This window comes from Urocitellus parryii, chromosome 4, assembly GCF_045843805.1.
Source record: "Urocitellus parryii isolate mUroPar1 chromosome 4, mUroPar1.hap1, whole genome shotgun sequence".
NCBI classification, from domain to species: Eukaryota; Metazoa; Chordata; class Mammalia; order Rodentia; family Sciuridae; genus Urocitellus; species Urocitellus parryii.
In genome coordinates this window covers 204,404,261-204,427,416 of record NC_135534.1, presented here as the reverse complement: position 1 = coordinate 204,427,416, position 23,156 = coordinate 204,404,261, and the positions used below count along the sequence as shown (strand labels likewise).

Sequence of the window (23,156 nt, the reverse complement as noted above, 5' to 3'; positions counted from 1 at the left end):
AGAGCTGCAGGAAGTCGGGGGTGAAGGCAGATGCCGGCGAACGCGCTCGTTAACTCGTTTTTTAATTTGTTCTATCGCATCCCCCGACCGGTATCCCCTAAACAAACAAACAAAATCCTAAATCTGCCCCTAAATTCCAAGCCAACCAACCCCTCCCACAAACCCCTCCAGACGGACGGATGGACTGAGCCTCCTCCAACCGCTGCTAGAGTCCGAGAAGCTCGGGAATCATGCGCTCCAGCCGGGCAACCACCTCTGCTTTGGAAATAGAACTTGGACAAACGAATCCTTTTCATTAAAGAAAAATCTTCGGAGATAGTGGGGTTTATTTATTCGTTTATTTCCTCAAAAGTTGGGGTCAGGGAGTTGCATGGGAGGAGAACCACTGGCAGCTGTTGGGTTGAGCCAGTGTCACCTGTCTCTGACCCCTTTTGGGCTATAGGCTAAAAATGACCTGAAATGACCTGGAGTGCCTTATCCCTGGCCAATTTCCATGGTGGCGCTGGCATCAGCTGTGGGGAGCACCCGATTTCTCCAGCCCCTCTCCTGCTCCGCAGTAACCGGGGTGTGGTGGAGGCTGGGATACCCCACATATATCATTCCACACCCTTTGCAGGCAGTGGAAAGGAACCCTAGTGTGGTCAGTTCCAGGAAAGTGGGACAGGCCATTCCTGAAGCTCCCCAACGGGAGAAAAGGAGGGACCCTCAGGTTACAAGAATTTAGACAAGCTGACCCTCTAAAAGTGAGACTGTGAGGGCCATTACAAGTCCCTTACTCTGTTCCCTAATATGGAGACTCTGACCTCAGCACCTAATGAGGGCTGGTCATGCGGGCTCTCTGGACAGCGTTCAGACCCAACGCTGGCCTTAATCTGCACCCAGTATTGCCTGGACCAGTAATCCCAACATGGATGCTCCCACCCACACATGCCTAGAGGGCCTCCACTGCAGCAGGACTGGGGAGAAGTCCACCAGCCAGGGGTCATCTGTTCTCTACGAGAATGATGTGTGCCCGACATTCTTCCCAACACAGCTGGGACACTGGGCACTTTCGTCTCCACAGGGGGAGAAATTCCACCTGAAATCATTGACATTTAAAGAAAAGCAATGTTTGGGGTGGGATGATAGTGCCCTAATTCTTTTTTGAGGACTCCCTCCAGCAGACAAAGCTCTTTCTGCCAGATCGCGGGAAGGAGAGGGGACTCTCATCTATGCCACTCCCATTCTGGGTTCTGGGGCTGCTGAATGCAGCTGGTGGGACAAAGCCTGGCCTTGGACAGACCAGTGGGGATGTCCTGGGACTCAGACTAGTCAGCACAGACTGGCTCTGCACCTCCTTTTCCAGATAGTCCTATCAGACTACCCGCTCTGGGGTAGCTTGAGTTTTAGCCTTTTGGTTAAAGCGCAGCTGAGAGCCCTAGGTGAGGATAGAGAGGTCATATCAGACAGAGGCTTTGGCTGGGGGAACTGGGGTGCCACCCATTTCTGAGGATGAAGAAGCTCCAAGCAAGGCTAATAAACAACCTAGTCTTTTATTTGCTCAAGGCCAGCTGTTGCAGGCCCCAAGGACCCCAGACTTCCAAAACAGACAGAGGGAGGGGGTAAACCCCTCTGCCTACCAGGTGCTGCTTGCCCCGACCCTGCTTTCTGCAGGAGGTGGGAAGGGACACAGACTTTACATCTGTGCCATCATATATATCCTTGGCTTTCAGGTATTATGAATATTCAGTTAGTGTAGAGAAGGAAACTGAGGCACATTGAACCCCCCCCCCCAGGCCTCTATTGGCTAATCGGAGGTTGGGCTACTTCCTCTTCTTCTCCACCCACAGAAGAATGAACTATAGACAGCCTGGTGAGGGTCTCAGGAGCCCATCTGGTGGCCTGTGTGTGGGGGGGAGGCCAGCCAGGGTCAAGGGCTGGGGGTGGGGGGAGCAGGAGGAGGGGTGTGGCTGGGATAGCAGCTGCTGGGTGAGGGGGAGGGAGTCAGTATTGAATAGGGGACCCCAGCTGGGGTTCCATAATGATATCAGTGGGGGACAGACAGAGCCCTCTGCTGTCCAGATGGGGAAACTGAGGCGGAGACTCCTCCAGTCTTTGGGAAGGGAGGGGTTTCCCATCAGTTATTCAGGTCCATCCATCTTCTCCACAAATGTGGCCACGAGCTGGAGTGCTCATTGGCAGTCACTCAGTGCTCAGACTGAGACAGGAATGGAAGGCAGCTGGGTCACCTGGCCACAGGGCCCCACTCTGCTCCTGACACACCAGAGGGGCACCCTCCCCCACCTCAGCTGCTGGGAAGGAGCTCTGGGCTCAGAAGCCTGACTGCCTGCTTTCCCCTGCTCACGTGCCTGAGAAAGGCTCATTTTTAGCACCTGGCCTCTTTTCCCTGCCTGGAGGGAGCTTGGGGGATAGAGCAGGGAAGAAGGCAGCCACGGGGGACAGGGAGACCTGAAGGCTGGGCCCAAGGGGATGTTTGTCTGTTCCGTTCTCCCCCTGCAAGGGTGCCGAGGAAGAGAGGGGCCCTCAGCCTCCATGCAGCGTGGAAATGAAGAGGACGCTGTCCTGGTCCTGTAGCTGGTAGTCCAGCTCACCCTGGGGCAGGAGAGAGGACAGGGACCATCAGGACACGGTCTAGTTTCTCCCCAGGTGTTGGGAAGGGAACCAGGGAGGACTTGCTGCTCTTAGAAAGACAGACTTTGCCAAATGAAATGGGTGCTCTGTACATCAACATGCAAGTCTAGAGGTGGTCCTAGATCTCACACTCACCACCTCCCCAGCAGCCCATTCTCTCCTCACTTGGGGTGGGACACTTGAGTAGCATCAGTTCAGGAGCTGGAGTGGCACAGAGATTATCCAGCCACCCTATCTGGGCTTAATGAGAGGCCCAAAGCTTTTCTACTGAAGCAGTGGCTGGGAGAGCAGGGGCTGGGAGAGCAGGGGTAGGGGCTGGGAGAGGAGTATCCCCCTTACACTGAGGTACTGACCAGCAATTCCCAGTCGGCATCATTAATCAGCACCAGAATTCCTGGTCGCCTGTGGAAAAGATGGCATAAGTAGCAAGGATTGAAAGGCAGAAGACTCAAGAGTCTTTGGGCCGTAGGAGAAGAGGCAGCCCTTCTTTCTGAGGTTTTGGTTAAAGATCTGCCAGGCCAGGCGCAGTGGCACAACCTATAATCCCAGTGGCTCTGGAGGCTGAGGCAGGAGGATCAGGAATTCAAAGCCAGCTCAGCAAAAGAGAGGCAACTCAGTGAGACCCTGTCTCACAGCTCAGTGGTTGAATGCCCCTGAGTTCAATCCCCAGTACCGCCCCCCCCCCAAAAAAAATCTTCTTGGAAGTAGAGGAACCCAGGTAAAGGAACCCAGGTCAGAAGGCCTGGTCTTAAGGGCCAGATGGAAACTGTGTGCAAGTGACAATACCATCACCCAGACCTTAGGCAAATTATTTTGTTTCTCTGCACATCAGTTTCTTTTTTTTTTTTAGTGGTACTGGAGACTGGCCCAGGGACTTGGGCATGTTACAGTCAAGTGCTCTATCACTGAGCTACATCCCAGGGCCATTTTTGGATTTTATTTTGAGACAGGGTCTCATTAAGCTGCTAAGGTCAGCCTCAAACTTGAGATGCTCTTGTCTCAGCCTCCTGAGTAGCTGAGGTTACAGGCATAAGCTGCTGCACCCAGCTGCACATCTGTTTCTTCATCTGAAAATGGGGTAAGCAGGCGCCTGAGTCACAGGTGTGCCCAAGGATGCAAAGAGATACAAAGGGCTTGCTGGCCACACTGTCTGTCATGATAACTGGAGAAGCAGCATACTTTTCCTGGGGTTTAATCTTAGTATTTTAGGCCCCAGATAGGAAGAACTCCAGCTTCAAGGCCCCCCACATGCCCATGCTTCCCCTTGAGAGGAGGCTACCTTAGCTCTTATAGATCAGGGATGGTTGCCAGCGGGACCTGAATGCTCAAGAGTAGCCCTGCCTCAGACCCACAGGCAGCTTAGCTGGCTCCTACTGGCAGTAGCCCAAAGGGCACTGCTATTCTCGCAGGTGGCCTCTGGGACTGCTGCACCAGGGTCTGAACCAGAGGCCCTGGGGGGCACCCCTAGCCCCCAGGAACTGAAGGAGCCTCACAACTGTGTTACCTGCCTCTTTTACTTAAGCTTGAAGAGGCCTTGTTAGAAGTAAAGTGACTCCCTGGCACATGGAAGCTGGTCCTTTGCCATCAGGCTGGGCTAGGCTGGGTGAGAGAGGTAGGAAAGCTTTGGACTTTTATAGGGTATCCATAATGAGAGATTAAATGTGTGTTCCTGAGAGGGTACATGCATGCAGTTAATGACCCCTGGAATCTGAGACCTGTGTGTCCCATATAGTACCTACTGGCAATATGTTGCTATTTATATTATAATGAAATAAAATGGAATGTTTAGTTCCTCACTCACACTAGCTGCACTACAAGAGCTCAACAGCCCCATGTGGCAGCAGTTACCACACTGGACAGCACACATATGGAACATCTCCATCACTGCAGAAAGTTCCATGGGATAGCACTGTCCTAGATAGTTCAATGACAAGAGGGACCTTGAGCAGCATCTTTTTCTTAGAATTTTCTGTATATAGAGAGTAATGGAGGCCCAAAGAAGCAAAGTAACTTGCCTCAGATTTCACAGCAAGTTTGTGGCTGCCTGGATTTTTTGGAGAAATTCATCAGGCTCCTTTCATCACGTGTGTGTTGCCCAGGTCTTGTGCATGAGAGGCAGGCACTCTACCAACTGAGCTGTATCCCCGGCCCCTCGTGAGGGCTTTTAACAAATTCCGGACAGTCTAGTGTGGTATCAAGAAAACTGAAAATCGACCTCAGACAGAACTGGATAGCTCTTTTGTCAGAGGAGACAGGGAGAACAAAGAGGGAACAGGACCCAGAGGAGGCTGAGACTGAACCCAAGGATAGGGGCCCAGACGTCCTTCCCACCCTGTCTTCTTCAGGGAAGAGAGGAAGGGACTCACACACTGTCTCCCTGGAGGAACAGCTCTGGCCGCTCTTTTAGCAAATTCTTCTTGATCCAGATGAGGAGGTTCCGGATGTCCCCTGGAGAGGAAGACACAACTAATATCAAACCCAGGTGATTATTTTTTGTTTTGTTTTATTACCAGGGATTGAACCCAGGGTTGCTTAACCACTGGGCCACATCCCAGGCCCTTTTTACTACTTTTTAAAACTTCAAAAATAGGGTCTTGCTTAGTTGCTAAGGCTGGCCTCGAACTTGTGATTCTCCAGAGTCAGCTTCCCGAGTCTCTGGGATTACAAACATGCGCCACCTGGTTCAGCTCTGAGGCTGGCTCTGAACTCACAATCCTCTTGCCTTAGCTTCCTGAGTTTCTAGGATTATAGGCTTGCACCATGGTGCCCAGTTCCTGCTAATTAATATTCTCTGTATTATTACAATTTTAGAAAGTGTGATGCTGAAGTGAGCACTTTTTTTAATATTTATTTTTTAGTTTTAGGTGGACACAATATCTTTATTTACTTACATGTGGTGCTGAGGATCGAACCCAGTGCCTCGCGCATGCCAGGCGAGCACGCTATCACTTGAGCCACATCCCCAGTCAATGTGAGCACTTATTTTTGATCTGTTAACTAGCAAGGGATCCTCCCCCTCAGCCTCCCCAGTCACTGGGACTACAGGTGTATGCCACCACAGGCAGCTGCCACCCACAAGTCCTGGAAGCTGATCTGGACTGCCCCAGCCAGGCTTCTGAGAGGGCCCTGAAGAGCCCCTTCCACCTCCATCTCCAGCCAGTCCCAGATGGAGAGGATTGGGCTTTGCTCTTGGAAGGGTCTGCATATATTTCCCTTTGTGAGGGGAGAGAAACAATCACTGAGCTGATAACATCAGTTAATTTCCTCTAGCACAGGGAGAGAAGGATCCTTCACCAGCCAGGGACACTGACAGATCACTGCTCCGCCACTCCCTGCCTCCAGAGCCCTCAAGACTGGGGATGGCTACCTTGAAGACGCAAGAGGTTCAGGGTCAAAAGGGCCTCTCCTGCTCAGCTGAACACCAAGATTTGCTTCATTGTGGATCTGGTGTTCTGGAGCAGCCACCAGTCTCTGTGTACTCACACGGAGGCTCAGAGGCTGGGTCACCTCAGGATCAAAGGTGCCAGGCCACAGCACACTGGGATCTGGCTCTATAAATTGCTTGGACATGAAGAAGTTTTTGCTCTGTGCTCCATGTGGGTTCGGAAGCGCAGCTCACATGCAACTGCCGCCTTGGGTAGGGCTGGAAGCACTCTCCCTGGCCTGCATGCCACCTTCCCAGGCGGAAGGCTGTAGTCAAGATGTGCTGAGCCTCAAGGTTGGGCACCAACACCCCTAGATTGTACACCAGCAGAACACAGGGCCTGTGCCTATAAACAGGCATAGTGTCCATAAGCTGAGGCTGCTTCCTTCCAATTTTATTTATTTATTTACTTGTACTGGGGATTGAACCTAGGTATGCTCTATTACTGAGCTATACCCCTAGTCCTTTTTATTTTTTGAGACAGGGTCTCATTAAATTACTGAGGCTGGCCTCAAATTTGCAATGCTCCTACCCAGCCTCCTGGGTTGCTGGGATTACAGGCATGCGCCACCACTCATGTAGTTCCTCCTTTTAAACAATGGAGTCTGCCGGTGGCATTCACCTGTAATCTCAGTCACCAGTGAGGCCGAGGACTGCAGGTTTGAGGTCAGCCTCAAACTTAATTAGCAAGCCCCTAAACAACTTGGCAAGACCCCTAAAAAATAAAAGGGCTGAGGATGTAGCCCAGGGTAGAGCATTTGCGTAGCCTGCGTAAGGCCCCGAGTTCAGTCCCCAGTACCACCAAAAACAAAGAGGCTAGAGGTGTAGCTCAGTGGTAAAGCACCTCAGGGTTCAATCCCCATCACCAAAACAAAACAAATAAAATAAACAAACTGGAATCCCCAGAGTCCCTGGAACAGGCATGTGTGCGAGTATAGTCTCTAGCTATCTGTAGTCCACTTGGACTCTTGGAGGCTCCTCCCCAAGGCTTGGGTTCCAGAGGCTTTCTCTTGGCCCTGAATCCCCTCGGCCTCCACCTGGCACTGTCTGGTGGACCTCTGGCCCATACGTCTTGTGGCCGCTCGATAGAGCCGCCACGACCTGACACATCCATCAGGCAGCCTTGCGGGTGGGGCTGTGCTTGTGTGCGGAGGCAGCAACAGGGACTGGGCAGTGCCTGGACTGGGGACCACAGACTGCACCCCCACAACCCTATCTCCCTCCAAAAGGAGGGAATGTCTGCTCCATTATGGATAGGCTTGGGGGTGGGGGAGGGCCAGTGGTCATGCTGGGGTCATCCACGTGATGGCACCAACATGGAGTCCCGAGGGGTGGGCTGAGGGGTGAGTCTGCTGCCTGGTGCTGGCTCATTTATCATGATGCTCCTATTTGCTGAGGTCACTCCCTCCCTCCTCTGCCCACCCCCCACCCCAGGCCTGCCCACATTTTTGATAGCCGGTTTCCATGGTGAGGCTACCACATCACCACCGGTATTGTTCCCCCATGCTTGAATTTGAGAGTGGGGAGAGGTAGAACTCAAGGCTCCCTTCTCAGGCTGCAAAGACCACTCGGCCTCGCCTGAAACACACCCCCAGGGACATCTTGCTCAGCTTGTTGAGGCCCAGACAATATGCAAATAGGCTTCAAGCCAGATGGTCGGCTTCCAAAGGCACCCAGGGGAGGAGGAAGGGTTAAGCAGAGTCAGGGGCTGGTGGCTTGGGGATGGCCCTGAGATAAAGGTGGGGCTGAGAGACTCTCAATTCCACCTTTCCACTCTGTGTTCTCCTGCCTTTCCAATTCTGCTGAGAGTGGTCTCCTTCCTATGATCCCAGGCAACCATTCAAAAGACAAATATTTATTGAGCAACTACTATGTGCCAGGTACAAGGGAGATGGTGGTGAGCAAGATGGAAGCAGAGCCCACAGTCATGGAGCTAAGAGGACAGCAGTGAAACAGACACGACTTAAGTAGTTAAGTAGGTGATAAAATGCTACCTCCTTTGTCTGGGATCAGGAAAGGCCTTTTTTGGGGTGGGGTGGGTGGTAAGAGGGATTGAACCCAGGGGTGCTTAATCACTGAGCCACATTCCCAGCCTATTTTTATACTTTATTTAGAGACAGGGTCTCCCTGAGTTACTTAGGGCCTCACTAAATTGCTAAGGCTGGCTTTGAACTCAGGATCCTCCTGCCTCAGCCTCCTGAGCAAGGGGATTACAGACATACAACATCATGCTGGACTCAGGAAAGGCCTTTCTGAGGGCGTAAACACTGAAGCTCAGGTCTGAAGAATGAGTGGGGTGGCTGTGGGGGAGTACCCCAGACATCAGTAAGAGCACACGGGAAGACCTAAGGCAGGATGGAACTGGCAGGTACAAGGTAACAGAAAGGAGAGGTTAAGAAGCTCAAAATGATGGGACCAGGGTTATGGCTCAGGGGTAGAGCTTGCCTAGCATGCATGAGGCACTGGGTTTAATCTCTAGCACCACATAGAGATAAAAACAAATAAAATAAAGAAGCTCAACATGTGGGCTGGGGTTGTGGCTCAGTGATAGAGTGCTTTCCTAGCACAGGCAAGGCCCTGGGTTAGATCCTCAGCACCACATAAGAAAAAAAATAAATTAATTAAAGATATTATATTCAACTACAACTAAAAAAAAAAATTAAAAAAAAAAAAAAAAAGAACAGCTCAACATGAGAGGGACCCCGAGGAGGGGCCTGCTCTGGAAGGTGCCACTCTCTTTTCATGAACCCCAGCGGGGCTGACCAAGTATGTGCTGTTTATCTGCCTTGACCCTTGAAGCCTGATCCAGCTCAAATATATGGCATACCCTCCCATTTCTAGAGCGGGAGCTGAGGCTCAGAACCCTGAAACTCTTGCTGAACACAGGGGCAACTGAGGGGGGTGAAGAGTCAGACTAAGACCACTGACTGGAGTTGGATAGTCCTGGTTTTGAGTTGGACCCTGTCACTTGTACTCATTGACCTTGGGAAAGGAATTTCCAGAGCCTCAGTTTCTTTGCCTTGCAAAACAGGGTGGTCAGAATGCCTGACAGGTTGTTGTGAGGACTGAATAAAATGATCCACATACAATTTTTGGCACTGTGCCTGACCTATCAATGTTGTAATTATTCTGGAGTCCAGAGGGGGAACCTGTCTCCTCCATACTCTCTGGTGTCCTGGGCTTCCACACACTTGCTCTGCATAGCAGCCTGGCACCCCAGCTTTGGAAAAGTCTGTTGAGTCTAATAATTTGTCAGTCAGTGCTAGTTGGGGCTTTCTGAAAGAGAATTAGGGAAGTAGTAACATTGGGCTTCCTTCCTTGTTTGTTTTTTTTTTTAATCTTTGTTTCCCCCAGGGCTGAGGACCGAACCCAGGGCCTTGTGCGAGCTAGGCAAGCGCTCTGCCACTAAGCTAAATCCCCAACCCCACCCCACCCCCCTTTTTTAAGACAGGGTCTCTTTCTGTTGCCCAGGCTGGCCTCAAACTCCTGGGCTCAGGTGTTCCTCTTGCCTCAGTCTCCCAAATAGCTGGAACGATGGGCCCCTGTGCCTGACTTCTTCCTTCCATTTTTTTATATTCAGACCCATAAGATGCCAGTGACCGGTCAAAGCCCTCAGGACAACCTGGGAGTAAGGAATCATCCTGAGGCCACGTGTGCTAGCAGCCAGACTCCTACTCATGGCACTGGGGAGGAAGATGGATACTTAATGCCAAGGTGTCCAGCATAGAAGACCTTGCGGCCTGGCCTGCCCGCTGGGGGAGGGCAAGTGAAGACAGCTGCTGCTCTGTGGAAGAGTGGTTAAGAGTTCCTCCTCTGGAGCCAGAGGGAACTTAGCTGCGGGCTGGATGGCCTTGAGTAGGAAGTCACTTGACCTCTCTAAGTCTTGATGTCATCTACCTTTCAACAAATGGGAACAATAATACACTTCAAGAAGGCTGTGAGAATTAAGGTATAGCCTAGAAGCAGGCCACACAGCGTGCAGCACACAGGACACGCTGAACAGACATGTGCCACAGGAGCACATGGCATGTCCATCCTAGCAGGCTCCTGGGAAAGCTTCCACCAAAATCCTTGCCCCAGTGACTTCTCCTTGTCTGGGGTGTATACACGCTGCCCAATATGGCAGGGCCACCAAGGGTGTCAACCCCAGGCTCTTGGGGCTGAAAAGGAACAACCTCAAGGTCCCATCTGACATTGAATCCTGCCTGCAACAGACTCTCATTCAGCCTCCTTGAACACCTCCGGGGCAGGAGGTCACTCCCAGGGAGTTGTGCTTCTCCAGCAGAAGCAAGTTTTCCTGCCACTCCCATCCACTGGGCCTGTTGGTCCACAGGGCCCACGCCAACAATATGACCCTTGTCCCCATAACAGCCCTTCAGATTTAGGAGATCCTGGATCCCCTAAATCTTCCCTTCTGTAGATTATACCTTCCTGTCCCCACCAAGGCTCCAAGACAGGGTTCTTCTGGGAGCCCACCCCAGGCCTAAGTTGAAAGGGAGAAGAAAGAGCTGGCATAGGGGGAGTGAAAGAGAAGAGGGGTGGAGGGAACCTCTGAGGCTCCATTTACAAATGAATGGGGTAAGAATGGAGCAGTTTGTGGGCTAAACTGGCCTCAGAAGGAGGTTTACAGATGTGCGAGGGGACGCTCCTCATTGTTTAATTAAGCAGAAAGTGGATCTTTTCAAAAGCAATTTTGCACAGGGACTGGGAGGGGTGGGAGGAGAGGAGGGAGGCAGGGAGGGGATCAGCAAACAGGCCCCAAGAGCAGAGAAAGGAACAGCTGGCCCCAGAGAGGCTGTGAAACGAATGCTAAGCAGTTTAAAGCGCCCAGAAGCTCTGCTCAGCTCCTCCCCTCCTTCACCAGCCACCCTTTAATGTGAATCAGCAGGAGGAGGGGGCACGCGGGTGGGGCGAGAAAGGTGAGGCAGTCTCCTTCCTACAGGGGAAGGGGCTGGGAGCCTGGAGTTGAAGGGATCCTTGAGTCATAAAGGCCAGCAGCCAAAATGGCCAGACGGTGGTTGGTGCCTACCCCCAAAATCCCCTCCAATTAAGGAGATGATGACAGTTAACACACACACACCACTCGCTTCTTGCCAACACATACTTGCAACCACTTGCTGGGTCTGCACATTCTACTTCACAAAAGGACATATACTTACATCTGGAACCAACTTTTCCAAATTGGAGTTGTTCAACAGATATCAGGCTCAATAAAGAGTGGAGTTGGCCCATTTTCCATTCTACACATAGGGAGAGAGAGGTTGGCCGAAGCCACTAATGTGCAATGCACACTGCCAGGGCTCCTCTCTTGGAGTTTCATCCCCTTTGGCCACTCCTGTCCTTTTACCATGTGGGGTGGATTGGAAGTTCTCCTCTGGCCCAGGACTCACAGGTCCCCTTTTTTTGGTGAGACTTATCATAGTCTACAGTTTTTTTTTTTTCTTTTTCTTTTAATACTGGGAATTGAGCCCAGGAGCACTCTACCTCTGAGCTACCTCCAAACCCTTTTCATTTTGACCAGGGTCTCATTAGGTTTCCAAGGCTAGCCTTGAACTTATGATCCTCCCGCCTCAGACTCCAGAGTTGCTGGGATTGCCACCATGCCTAGCAGTCACAATCTGTGATCCATGGCTCTTGCTATTTCAGCTGGAGTATCTAAGACCTGCTTGGCCAAGTGGCAGCCAGGGCTGGGAAGGTTGCCAGATGACAGATCTGGGCATGGGTTGGGGAGAGAATATAAGACTTCTCTAGCAGTATCAGGCCCCTTGGGTTCATGAGTGCCAGAGTAAGGCCTGGCAATTGCAAACTAACTCTGTGGCTGCAATGTGACCTGTGCCTCTGGACACCGCAGGTCACAAATGGGGACCAGGAGTGAGCAATAGGGGCATCTTGCCTTCCTTCCCTGGGTTGATGGGCCTCCATGTTTTGCTATCTGGCTGAGGAATGAAGGAACAGAAACCTGAGTCCTAGCTCCTAGCCCAGCTTCCCTACCTAGGTAATTGTGGACAGGTCTCAGGTCCCTCCTCCTTGGTCTGTTTTCCTTCCCTCTGAGGTCTGACTTCCTTGGTGATAGGATCTATCAGGGTCATAACAAAAGTTAAACTAAATAACCAATGAGGGTCATGAGTGAAAATAACAGTGTAAAAACTGGAAAACAGGTCTTGGGTGTGATACGTCAGGGTGATTCAGGGAGCCTCTTGGAACAAATGATGGGTTAATGCCTGGACTGCAGAGACCCTGCGGTCTGGGTGTGCTTAAGTAATTACATGAAAAAGATCCCTTTTTCACTTTAACTTATTTATGTATTTTTTGGTAATGCTGGGATTCAAACTCAGGGCCTCCTGCATGCCAGGTAAGCTTTCTACCACTGAGCTACACCCCCAGCCCAGTTTCGGCCTTTAAAAATTGAAATAATAGGAGCTATCTCCTAAGAATGTGGGAAAATGATCTACAAAACCTACTGAGACTTTACCTGCCACTCCAAACTCAGCCTGTGCCCCCCTTAATCCTGGCCTTCCTTCAGCACTCTACCCAGACCAAGGCTTTTTGCCCCTTGGAGTTTTCCCAAGTGCTGTCTCCCTACCTGGAAAGGCCCAGGCCTCTTTGCTCTCTCCCTGCAGTTTATCAGGTTGGCTTCCTTCCATTCTTCAGGCCTTCACTCAACCTCACCTCCTTGAATTGAAGAGGCCTTCCCTGTCCACTTGTTAGTCCCATTCCAAGCACCTATGTGCTCTTCTCATGCCAATCACTGGAGTCTGTGATGGTACAGTTTTATGTTTGTTTCCTTATTTACTGCTGGCTCCATTTGCATGCCACAGTTAACTTCATGAAGGCAAGAACCCACCCAGCAACCAGTGCACTGGAGGCACCAGTGCAAAAGGAGGCAATCAAAAAATATTGCCAACTACATGAAAGAATTAAGTACTTCCTACCATTCATTCCTGGCACTTGCTGAGTACTCTGTTAATGAATGAATGAGATGAAGCTAGAATGGTGAAAACTAGTGGGCTTTCATGCCAAGCAAACTTAAGAGGAAATAAATCATAATGTGCTATTTTAATAAACTTCCAGGAAAGATCTTTGAGAGGCTTTATCTGAGAACCCTTGCTTCCTCTCAAGGCTGCCAAGGTTGCGTGGCCATCTGCCACTCTAAGAAACAAGGATCTATCATCTGAGGGTCCCCGTCACCCCCAGAAAGGATGCAAAATCTTACTATCCTGCCGTTTTAACACCAACTACACACAGCCCCAGCTCAAGGTGAGCAGTACCCTGATTCTGGATAAATGTCCCCCAGCCTCTAAGAATGGCAGGGAGCCAGGGACCCAAAGGAGGGCCAGAGATGGCCATGGCAACCAGTGGATTTGGACAAGTGTAATTGTTTTGTTCCTGGCAGATGTGTCCACTTCAGAAGAATCTTTTTTTTTTTTTAATATTTATTTTTTAGTTCTCGGCGGACACAACATCTTTGTTGGTATGTGGTGCTGAGGATCGAACCCGGGCTGCACGCATGCCAGGCGAGCGTGCTACCGCTTGAGCCACATCCCCAGCCCCGAGAAGAATCTTATCAAACCTCACCTGATCATTTTTTAGTGTCCACCTCCTGGAACCTCATTCCCCTGCTTCCGCATATGCTTGATGGCCTTGTCTCAGCCTTAGAAAGAGACTGGGCTCCTATCCCTGAGTATCTGCTCCCAGCAGGACTCACTGCTAGGGCTGTAAAGGACCTGACAGTCACCAGATCCAGACCCTGCCCTAGGCTACACTGATGGTTACCCTGGCATACCTCTGGGTTAACTCTTTAAAACCTCCCCACTTGAAGGCAGGGGCTGACTCCTCTTGTTCATGTTTGTCACCTCAATGACCAGACACAGTCCACCTCACAGAAAGTGCTCAGTATATATTTGTTCAAGAAAGATTAACAAGTTTCTCCTTTAGTCAACCTCCTTCCTCCAATCTTTCTGGCTGGAGCCTTTTCATTAGTCTAAATCTCTGCTCTGTCAGGAGAGTCCAATTGTTAGGTCCGTTCTCAGGGAAGGTTACCTCCTTGAAAAGACCTTCCCTGTGCTGCCACATTATAATAATAGAGGGCTGGGGATATAGCTCACTTGGTAGTTGCCTCACATGCACAACGCCCTGGGTTCAATCCCTAGCACACACCCCCACCCCCCACACAATGGCATAATTTACTTCCTCCTCCTAACATCTCTAAGAGAGAAGGACTGCCATACCCACTTCACAGCTGAGAATACTAGAGTTAAAGAAGACTAGGTCCCTGGCCTAAGGTTCTAAGGAGTATGAAACCTTCACAGAACTAACTAACCCCACTTCCCTCCCATGAAGCTGGTTGATCCCAGAGAAGATGGGAGAAAAGTATTCTGGTGACTTTTTCTTCCTTCCCACCCCTGGCCAGGAAAATCCTACCCATTTCCACTGAACAGGGTTAAATGATCCCATAGACCCTCTCCTGCCCAATATCCACTCCCCCACCCCAGCTTAAAAAGCCAATACTCACAGGGCTCCTCCTGCCCAGGCAAGGTGACTTGATGTTTTTTTACACCATCAAATAGGAGCTCCGCACCACCTCTGCAAAGGAAGGCCAAAAAAGACAGCCAGGTGAGCTCCTGCAAACAGAACTAAGGATGAGAACTAAGATGAGAATGGAAGAAGAATTAAGGATGAGAATGGAAGTAGAAGCCCAAGAGATACAGAGACCAAAGTTCAGGAACAACACGGCACTGGTGACTAACTCTCAAATGCGACTTCCTGCTGTGGTAAGGTAGGTATAAGTAATTTTTACTAATAATCAAGCAGACTGTTTGCCCCAGAAGCAGCCGAGTACACAGTTACAGAACATTAGCTTTGGAGCTGCCAATTCCAACATGGAGACCAGGCTCCATCTCTGCCAACCAGGGCATGTCACTCCATCTTCTTTCTCTTTTTTTTTTTTTTTTTGAATTTTTAATATTTATTTTTTAGGGGCTGGAGATGTGGCTCAAGCGGTAGCGCGCTCGCCTGGCATGCGTGCGGCCCGGGTTCGATCCTCAGCACCACATACCAACAAAGATGTTGTGTCCGCCGAGAACTAAAAAATAAATATTAAAAATTCTTTTAAAAAAAAAAAAATTTATTTTTTAGTTCTTGGCGGACACAACATCTTTGTTGGTATGTGGTGCTGAGGATCGAACCCGGGCCGCACGCATGCCAGGCGAGCGCGCTACCGCTGAGCCACATCTCCAGCCCCACTCCATCTTCTCATACCTCGATCTTTCCATTTGCAAAAATGCTGAAAAGCCTTGTAAGACCTTCTGCAGATCCTGTGCATCTCAAAGTTTCCTCTGGCCAGGTGAGGTCTAGAAATGACCCTGTCCCTGTCCCCTGCTGCTAGCCTGGTGGGCATACCACAGCACTGGAGGCTGAGAGTCCACTGAGCTCTCAGCCTCAGCTAGAATCCACCAAGAGTAATCCTGCCATTTATAAGATGCTCCTCACCTTATTTCATCCTCAAGGCATCACAGGGAAGAACTGGGAGGGAGGCAGATATCATTAACTACATTTCATAGAGAAGCAGGCTAATTCCTGGAAAGGTTAAGTGACTTGTGCAAGGTCAGACAGGAAGCAGCTGCACTAAAATATGAATCTAACTGGTTTCTGCTCAGCCCCAGCAGCCTTGCTGAAAAATAAATAAATAAGACTCCCCAAAGGTCAGAAAGCCCCCTGAGGGCAGAGCTTGGTTCATTTCTGTGTCTCAACATTGTGCCCTGGGAAGGCAGGAACAGTAGAGATAATCAGAGTAAAGTACAGAAGCCAGGACTCCTGATGTGGGCAGCAGGACTCCTTCAGTGCCCCATACTCATCTCCCTTTGGGTCTCCTGATTCCCATCTCAGACCTAACATGGGTCTGACCTGAGAAGGCCCTAATAGACTTGATGGATGGGATACCTCCCAGCCTACTACCCTTTCCCAATTTCAGGGAACAGAGATGTCCTGAGACAGCCCACTGGGAGGCAAAGGCAAGGAAAGCATTGTCATGGGAGAAACATGGGGCGACTGTCATCCAAACAAGGTCACGCTTTGTTGATACAGAAATGTGGAGGGGGAGCAGAGGCCCATCTGTGGCTGTGTGCAGGGCCATTTCAGCTGCAAGCCCGCACAGAGCCTCCATTTATCTCCTTCCAAGAGCCTCATTTTCTCCTGGGTAGGGGTTGGCACATGTAGCAGCTGGGATGGGGGATGGTGACAGGCAAGGGGCTCAGGAATTGGGGGTCAGAGAAGATGGGTGGGAACTGGAGGCACTGGGACCCAGGCAAACAACCAAGAGTGGCCAAAGCTGGTGGTGCCAGTCTCAGAGGCTGAGTCTGTTTTTTCCCTTTATAAATGGATGAAGGCAGAACCAGTCTGGCTCAGAGAGTAACCTGTCACTGCTGGGTTCACTGGGCCCCAGGGGAGGGGTTGACACTTCTGTCAGCACATCTGGAGTGGGGGAAAGTGCACACCAAGCCTCTAGAGTGACCCTAGGAGGCAGATAAGGGGCCTGTTCTAGCCCCATGGACCCAACTAAATCTTCTTATGTCTTACAGGATTTGCTATGCAACTCAACTAAGATCTCCATCTTCTCTCCACGTGCCCAGACATTCCTGCTGGATGTCTGTTTATACCAGTGACAGATACAGACATTCCCAAAACTGTCTTCCTTCTACTAGTTCATCTTCATCGTCTTTATCAACTATTCATCTATATTTGGTTCTTTTTTTAAAAAAATATATTACTTCAGTTGTGGATGAATCTTTATCTTTATTTATTTTTATGCGGTGCTGAACCCAGTGCCTCATACATATTAGGTAGACGCTCTATCACTGAGCCACAACCCCAGTCCTATATTTGATTCTTTATTTCCCTTCTACCTGCTGGAATACAAGCCTTGCCTAAAACAGGGCCTAGCACACAGTGGGCGCTCAACAAAAATTTGCCAAATAAATGAAAATGTCCATTTTTCTTATTTTTTTCTCTGACCTCAACGGTACCCTCCTTTGTTAATACTTCCCCAACTCAGGGAGGAGGAAAAGGAATGTGGTAAAGAGAATCTTACATTTGAATTTTAACAGCCTGAACTGAAGGACTCAAAACACATCCATACTACGCACTTTTGAATTCTGAGAAAAAGCTCTGCTAGGAACAGTTCAAGAGGGAAGACAAAAGATGGCAAAACTAGTTACTGACAAAAGAGAGAATGGTGCAAGAGGCTTTTTAGAAGGCTCAAAAAAGAGCTGATGGGGGCTGGGGATATATAGCTCAGTTGGTAGAGTGCTTGCCTCACATGCACAAGACCCTGGGTTCAATCCCGAGCACCATCATACACACACACACACACACACACACACACACACACAAAAAAAAAAAAAAAAAAAAAAAAAGAGCTGATGGGGCCAAGAGGACTATATCTGCTCAGGGGTTAGAGACAAAGTCCTAACTCAAACTCTTCTAGGATCTGTGATGGTAGGAAAACAGGGAAACAAGGGAGATAATGGTGGGCACGGCAGCTTCTTTGCAAATCTGCCCAGGTTCAGGGTGAAACACATCTACTAAGAGATGTAGGAAGTAAAAGGTCAGAGATAAAAATATGCAAGGACAGAGAGCAGGGACTTGGGTTTGCAATGCATCTTGGGCATTCTTACTTCCCAAGAAGATACAATTCTCATGGGACAATGGTGTGGGTAGTGATGGAAGGAGGTAGATAGATGGGTAGAGGGATGTTGTCTTGTTTTGCTGGAACTCACTACTGCTCTTGGGGGTAAGGGAAGCTGAAACTAGAAAAGAAGTAATTATGTTGGCCGGTGAATTCATGACTTCCTCACTGTTGCCCGCACAGTATCTGGAAGACAGAAGATATCTCTGGTGAACAAACACCATGTCTGCTTAATGAGAATAAAAGGCAAGTTGACTATGGATAAATCCCAGCCTGGCGATCTGAAGCTTTTCCCTTTACAGCTCTACTGAGGCCTGTCAAGACAGAAGGGATTCTCCTAAAATGCCCAGGCTTTAGGGTACAGCTGGGCCAAGGGTGAGTGAAGCAAAATAGTCAGAAAGCCTGACCAATGTAGTTCTAATTGGATCCAAGCGGCTAGACAATAATCATCAATTAAAATGCACTTAACATTCATGAGGCTACCCACTTCTAAGGGACAGAAATGCTGAACACTGTAGGGCATGGACAGAGTGCTATTTATCTTTGTATCCTCTGTGTCTGGCTCACTGCCTGGCACATGGTAGGCACTCAATAAATGACTGGTGAATGAACCACCCAATCAAGGGAAAACATGAAAGAAACTGGGAGCATCCAATGAGAGGAAAGGCATTTGGACAGAGGTTTTAGATTCCTATCCCTGACTTTTCCTCTCCCTTTCCCAGTGCACGCACGCGCGTGTACACACACACACACACACACACACACACAGAGTCCCATCCTTTTCATGTGATTCTGGCAATGATATCACCACCCATCTTTTAGGGTCTCAGTTTCTTTGCTGTCTCTCTAAGCTATGCAGTTTTTCTCAGAGTTTTTAATTTTTATTTTGAGACAGTTGCACAGGGCCTTGCTAAGCTGCTGAAGCTGGCCTTGAACTTGCAATTCTCCTGTCTCATACTCCTCCCTAAAGGCTACCAGGATTACAGGTGTGCACCACCATGCCTGGCTTTCTCTGTTTTGAAACCAGGACAAACCTGTTTGTTGGAGGGAGATTTCCTCTCTACCGTTTTCTTCAGTTATTGATGTGTTCCAATCCCTGCATTTTCATCTTGTGCAAAATATACTGCCAATATTAGTCTCTCCCAATGTGGTTATCACATTTATCCCCATACCTCTACTCAACTCAAGATCTGCAGAGGCACTCATCAAGTTTACTGACTATCCTGAAAAGAGCTTCAGGTTTTTTTTAAAATCCCAAGTCTTGCGAAAAAGAAGAAGAAGAAAAAAAAGAGTTCCGTCTTGTCCACACATCCCACAAGAAACAAAGCCTCAAGAACCGTGTAAGCGGATATTGAAACTGCTGCCTGAAGAAAGAAATCATGGGTTGGAGAGTGGTTCTTTCAAGGAACCAGATGCCAAACCGATGGACCTGATAAAGTGCGTAGAGGCCACCCGCTAACCGTCATGTCTTTTGAGCCTTACAGGTACTGGGCACAGCGGAGTACTCAGAGCGCACCTCCCCGCCCGTGTGTGCGCGTCTATTCCCGGACATACGGCGTTGCCGAGGGAGACCGAGCCTATCAGACTCGAGGCGGGTGGCACGGCTCACGGCAGGCGCCGGGAGCCTCGGCAACTCGGCCGTGTCAGGCCTCGAGACAGGAGAGGAGTTGCGGGCCAGAGGACTTCAATGCATACCCAGGGCGCCCCAGCTCTGTTACTCACCCGAACTCCACCTCCACTGACAAGGGCGCTGCCATGTTGAGGAAGCCGAGCTCGCAGGAAACTCCCCTGAACTTCCGGAGCTCCCGCCCACTTCCGGTCTCCGCCTGGAGCCACGTCCGGAAAAGGCGGTGCCCAAAGGTCATCCTCCTCAGCTATTGGAAGGCGCGGAGGGCGGAGGAGGGAAAGTCACGGGCGTTCCCGGGGATCAGGAGTCGATGTGCCTCCGCCTGTTGGCGGCCGGGTTCCAGGACCCGGACTGGGAATCAACTTGAGACCGCAGCTAGGCGGAAGACAGCCCCAGCACCTTTTCGACAGACTGTGAGCCACATTACTGTTTATCTTGCGTTAGTTACAAATCTGTCTTTAGCCTACATACCGCTTGGGCGAGCCCATTCACTCGTCTGACGTCATAGTGACCTCCTAAATATTTCTGACACAAAAGTCTCTCCCCTGATCTATCAACTCACTGTCCAACCGCCCCTTTGGATATTAAGCTGCCTGTCACTACTCAGAATTTATTCCATGTTCATGTGCCCAGCATCTTGTTTGGTGCTATGGATGCAGTAGCAAGGGGCAGGGAGTGTGTGTGTGTGTGTGTGTGTGTGTGTGTGTGTGTGTGTGTATATGTGTGTGTATGTTTTAAAACCCTCTTTGTGTTGGGAATCGAACCCAAGGCCTCGTACATGCTAGGCAAGCACTTTATTACTGAGCTACATTCCTAACATGCAGTATCTTTAGGGCACTCACAGTCTAACCGGGGGGAAAAAAATCTGTAATAAAATAAACATGCTGGGCTGGGGTTGTGGCTCAGTGGTAGAGCGCTCGCCTAGCATGTGCGAGGCCCTGGGTTCGATCCTCAGCACCACATAAAAATAAATAAAATGAAGGTATCGTGTCCACCTACAACTAAAAAGGAAAATATTAAAAAAAAAACAAATTTAAGCATGCTAATCAATCATATATATATATATATATATATATATATATATATATATATATATATTTTTTTTTTTTGTACCGGGGATTGAACCCAGGGGCCCTTAACCACTGAGCCACATTCCCAACCCTTTTTTTTAAAAATAAGTTTTTAATTGTAAATGGATTCTTTTTTTTTTTTTTTTAGTTGTAGTTGGACACAATACCTTTATTTATTTTTATCTGAGGTTCGAACCTAGGGCTTCACACGTGCTGGGCTAGCGCTCTACAGCTGAGCCACAACCCCAGCCCCTGAATCTTTATTCTATTTATATAAGGTGCTGAGAATTGAACTCAGTGCCTCACAATGCTAAGGCAAAAGCTCTACCACTGAGCTACAACCCAAGTCCCCCAGCCCTTTTTTGTTTAGAGCCAGGGTCTCACTGCGTTGCTTAGGACCTCACTAAGTTTCTGAGGCTGGCTTTGAACTTGCCATCATCCTGCCTCAGCCTCCTGAGCTGCTGGGATTATAGGCATGTGCTACCATACCCAGCTAAGAAAGGCTTTTTTTTTAAAGAGAGAGAATTTTTTAATATTTATTTTTTAGTTTTCGACGGACACAACATCTTTGTGTATGTAGTGTTGAGGATTGAGCCCGGGCCGCACGCATGCCAGGCGAGCACGCTACCACTTGAGCCACATCCCCAGCCCAAAGAAAGGCTTTTAAGTGGTAAGACACTTCAGTAAGAAAGGGGGAGCTGGAAATGTAGTTCAGAGGTAGAGCCTTAAGTTCAGTCCCCGGCACTGCAAATAAATCCGACTGGACTTGCTGGTCTCTAAAGCCTAAGTAGAGTGAATTGAGTGGATATGAGAGAAGCATTCCAGTGAGGAGAGCAAAAGGTGAAAATAAGCTGAAGCATCAAGGGAAGAAAGTGGAAGTTGGGAGCAGAGATGGAAATTGCTAAGAGATGAGGCTAAGCCAAGCCATGCCTTATAAGCCAGGTAAGCATTTCAGTGTGTAGGAGCACTACTGCTTGACTTGAGGCTGTGGAAGGTTTGGGGAGGGATGGAATTGTGCTTTAAAATAACTCAGTGGTAGAGTGGTTGCCTAGCATGTGCAAAGCCCTGGTTCAATCCCCAGCACCACAAACAAATAAAAATTTAAAAACTTTTTTCTGGCTGCAGTGTCAAATGGTTTGGAGGGAAACACGGAAGAGGATATGGAGACAACTGAAGTTTGTTACAAAAACCCAAGGCAGAAATGGAGTGGAGCAGAGTGGGTGTTCTATGGGTCTCTAAACATTAGTACTCCCAGAGTTGAGCACTGGTAGAGGATGGTGATGTAGCCTGATGGTTAAAGATGTAGTGATTATGTTAAGAGCTAGCAAAAAAAAAAAAAGAGCTAGCAGTTCGGCTGGATGCAATGGCACATGCCTGTGATCCCAGCAACTCAGGAGGCTGAGGCAGGGGGATCATAAATTAGAGACCAGCCTCAGCAACTTAGTGAGACCCTGTCTCAAAATAAAAAAATAAAAAGGGCTGAGGACTTAGCTCAGTGGTAAAGCCACACTGGGTTCAGTCCCCAGCACCAAAAACAAACAAAAAAACCCTAGCAGTTCAACTGCCAGTTTTTATCCAGGTCTGCCCTAGCTGTTTCTTTGGGCAGGTCCCTTAACAATTTGTGTCCCAGCTTCCTCATTTGTAAAATAGGAAGAATAGTTTCTTACAAGGGCTTGGAAAGGACTGAATGAGTTCTTGGCACAGTGCCTCTTTCCCTAAAATAGGCTCTGTGTTGCCCATCTTTGGGGTGTAGGTGCCACTGCCCCTCACACAAATACCAAGATACTCAAATACTTGAATATTGATTTAAGTATTTTCCTCCATTCAACCACCAAATTTGGACCAGTCTTACTTTTGACATGATTTTGCAACCCCCCAAATTTTCCCTGACACCCAGCTCCCAACACCCTCTCACCTACATCTGCTTCCTCTGGCCTATCTGCCTGTGGCCTTAGCTTCATGTGCAGTTAAACTCCATGGACAACTCTGGGCCCCTTCAGTGTGCCAGGCAGTGTTCTAGGGCCCTGACAAAACAAGGGCAAATGAGATATAGCTCTGGTTCTCATAAAATGCAAGTGAGTCTACATGTCCTACATGGAAAGGCCCCCCCCACACACACACACATACCATGCTACGTGGGCCACTTCCCCTCTGGAACTCAGTTTCCTCAATCTGTAAAGAGAGTCTGGGACCAAATGATCTCTTAAGAGTCTTTCAGCAAAAAATATTCTTAGATTCTTCCACTGAATTCTTAGCTTCTCCAGAGCAAAAACCTTTTCTGATTCATCTTGGATCGTTATCCTGTAAGGAGGAACTTTATACATCATAGGGATTTGGTAAGTGCTTGCTGAATGAGCAAAAAAAATTAACAAGTGATATTTGCCAGCAAGGGCCCATCTAGAAAGCATTCAGGTCCTTTTACAGCCTCTGATCCCAACCAGCCTCTGCTGGGTATCTTAAGATCCTAGGAATTGCCACTTCCCAAGAGATTGCTTGGGAGCATTTGAAGAGCATCCTCCATTAGAAAAACATTCATTGAGCACCTGTTAAGTGCCAGGCCCAGTGCTGGTGCTGGGAACACAATGGTGCACAAAAACAGCTAGTTCCTGCCCTCTTGGGGCTGATGTTTCAAAAGAATGGAAGGCAAAACAGGATGCATGGTGAGATGAGTGTTATGGAGGGGAACAGGGGAGCTATTGGAGGCCCCAACCCAGCTTCATG

At 49.2% G+C, this 23,156-nt stretch overlaps 1 protein-coding gene across 2 annotated transcripts; it reads right to left on the bottom strand.

Annotated features, from left to right (window-relative positions):
- Positions 1-319: 319 nt before the first annotated feature.
- Urm1 (ubiquitin related modifier 1) lies at positions 320-19,541 on the bottom strand. Of its 2 annotated transcripts, XM_026386400.2 has the most exons (5): positions 19,461-19,541; positions 14,568-14,638; positions 4,998-5,079; positions 2,985-3,033; positions 320-2,592 (listed from the first exon to the last, which is right to left on the bottom strand). In XM_026386400.2, exons 1-5 carry the CDS (start codon positions 19,493-19,495, stop codon positions 2,524-2,526), a joined length of 306 nt encoding a protein of 101 aa, XP_026242185.1. In that variant the 5' UTR covers positions 19,496-19,541; the 3' UTR covers positions 320-2,523. The 2 variants fall into 2 exon arrangements, with proteins under 2 accessions (XP_026242185.1, XP_026242186.1); XM_026386401.2 differs by lacking the exons at positions 14,568-14,638; positions 19,461-19,541 and adding an exon at positions 11,215-11,289.
- Positions 19,542-23,156: the final 3,615 nt, after the last annotated feature.

Bases quoted from the DNA above. Each gene is read 5' to 3' on its own strand.
- Urm1 (XM_026386400.2), bottom strand. From the start codon at position 19,495: ATGGCAGCGCCCTTGTCAGTGGAGGTGGAGTTCGG. The intron at 3,034-4,997 runs GTGAGTCCCTTC...TCTTTTCCACAG, and splicing joins TTCCTCCAGGGAGACAGTGT to GCGACCAGGAATTCTGGTGC. The intron at 2,593-2,984 runs GTCAGTACCTCA...CTCCTGCCCCAG, and splicing joins ATGCCGACTGGGAATTGCTG to GGTGAGCTGGACTACCAGCT.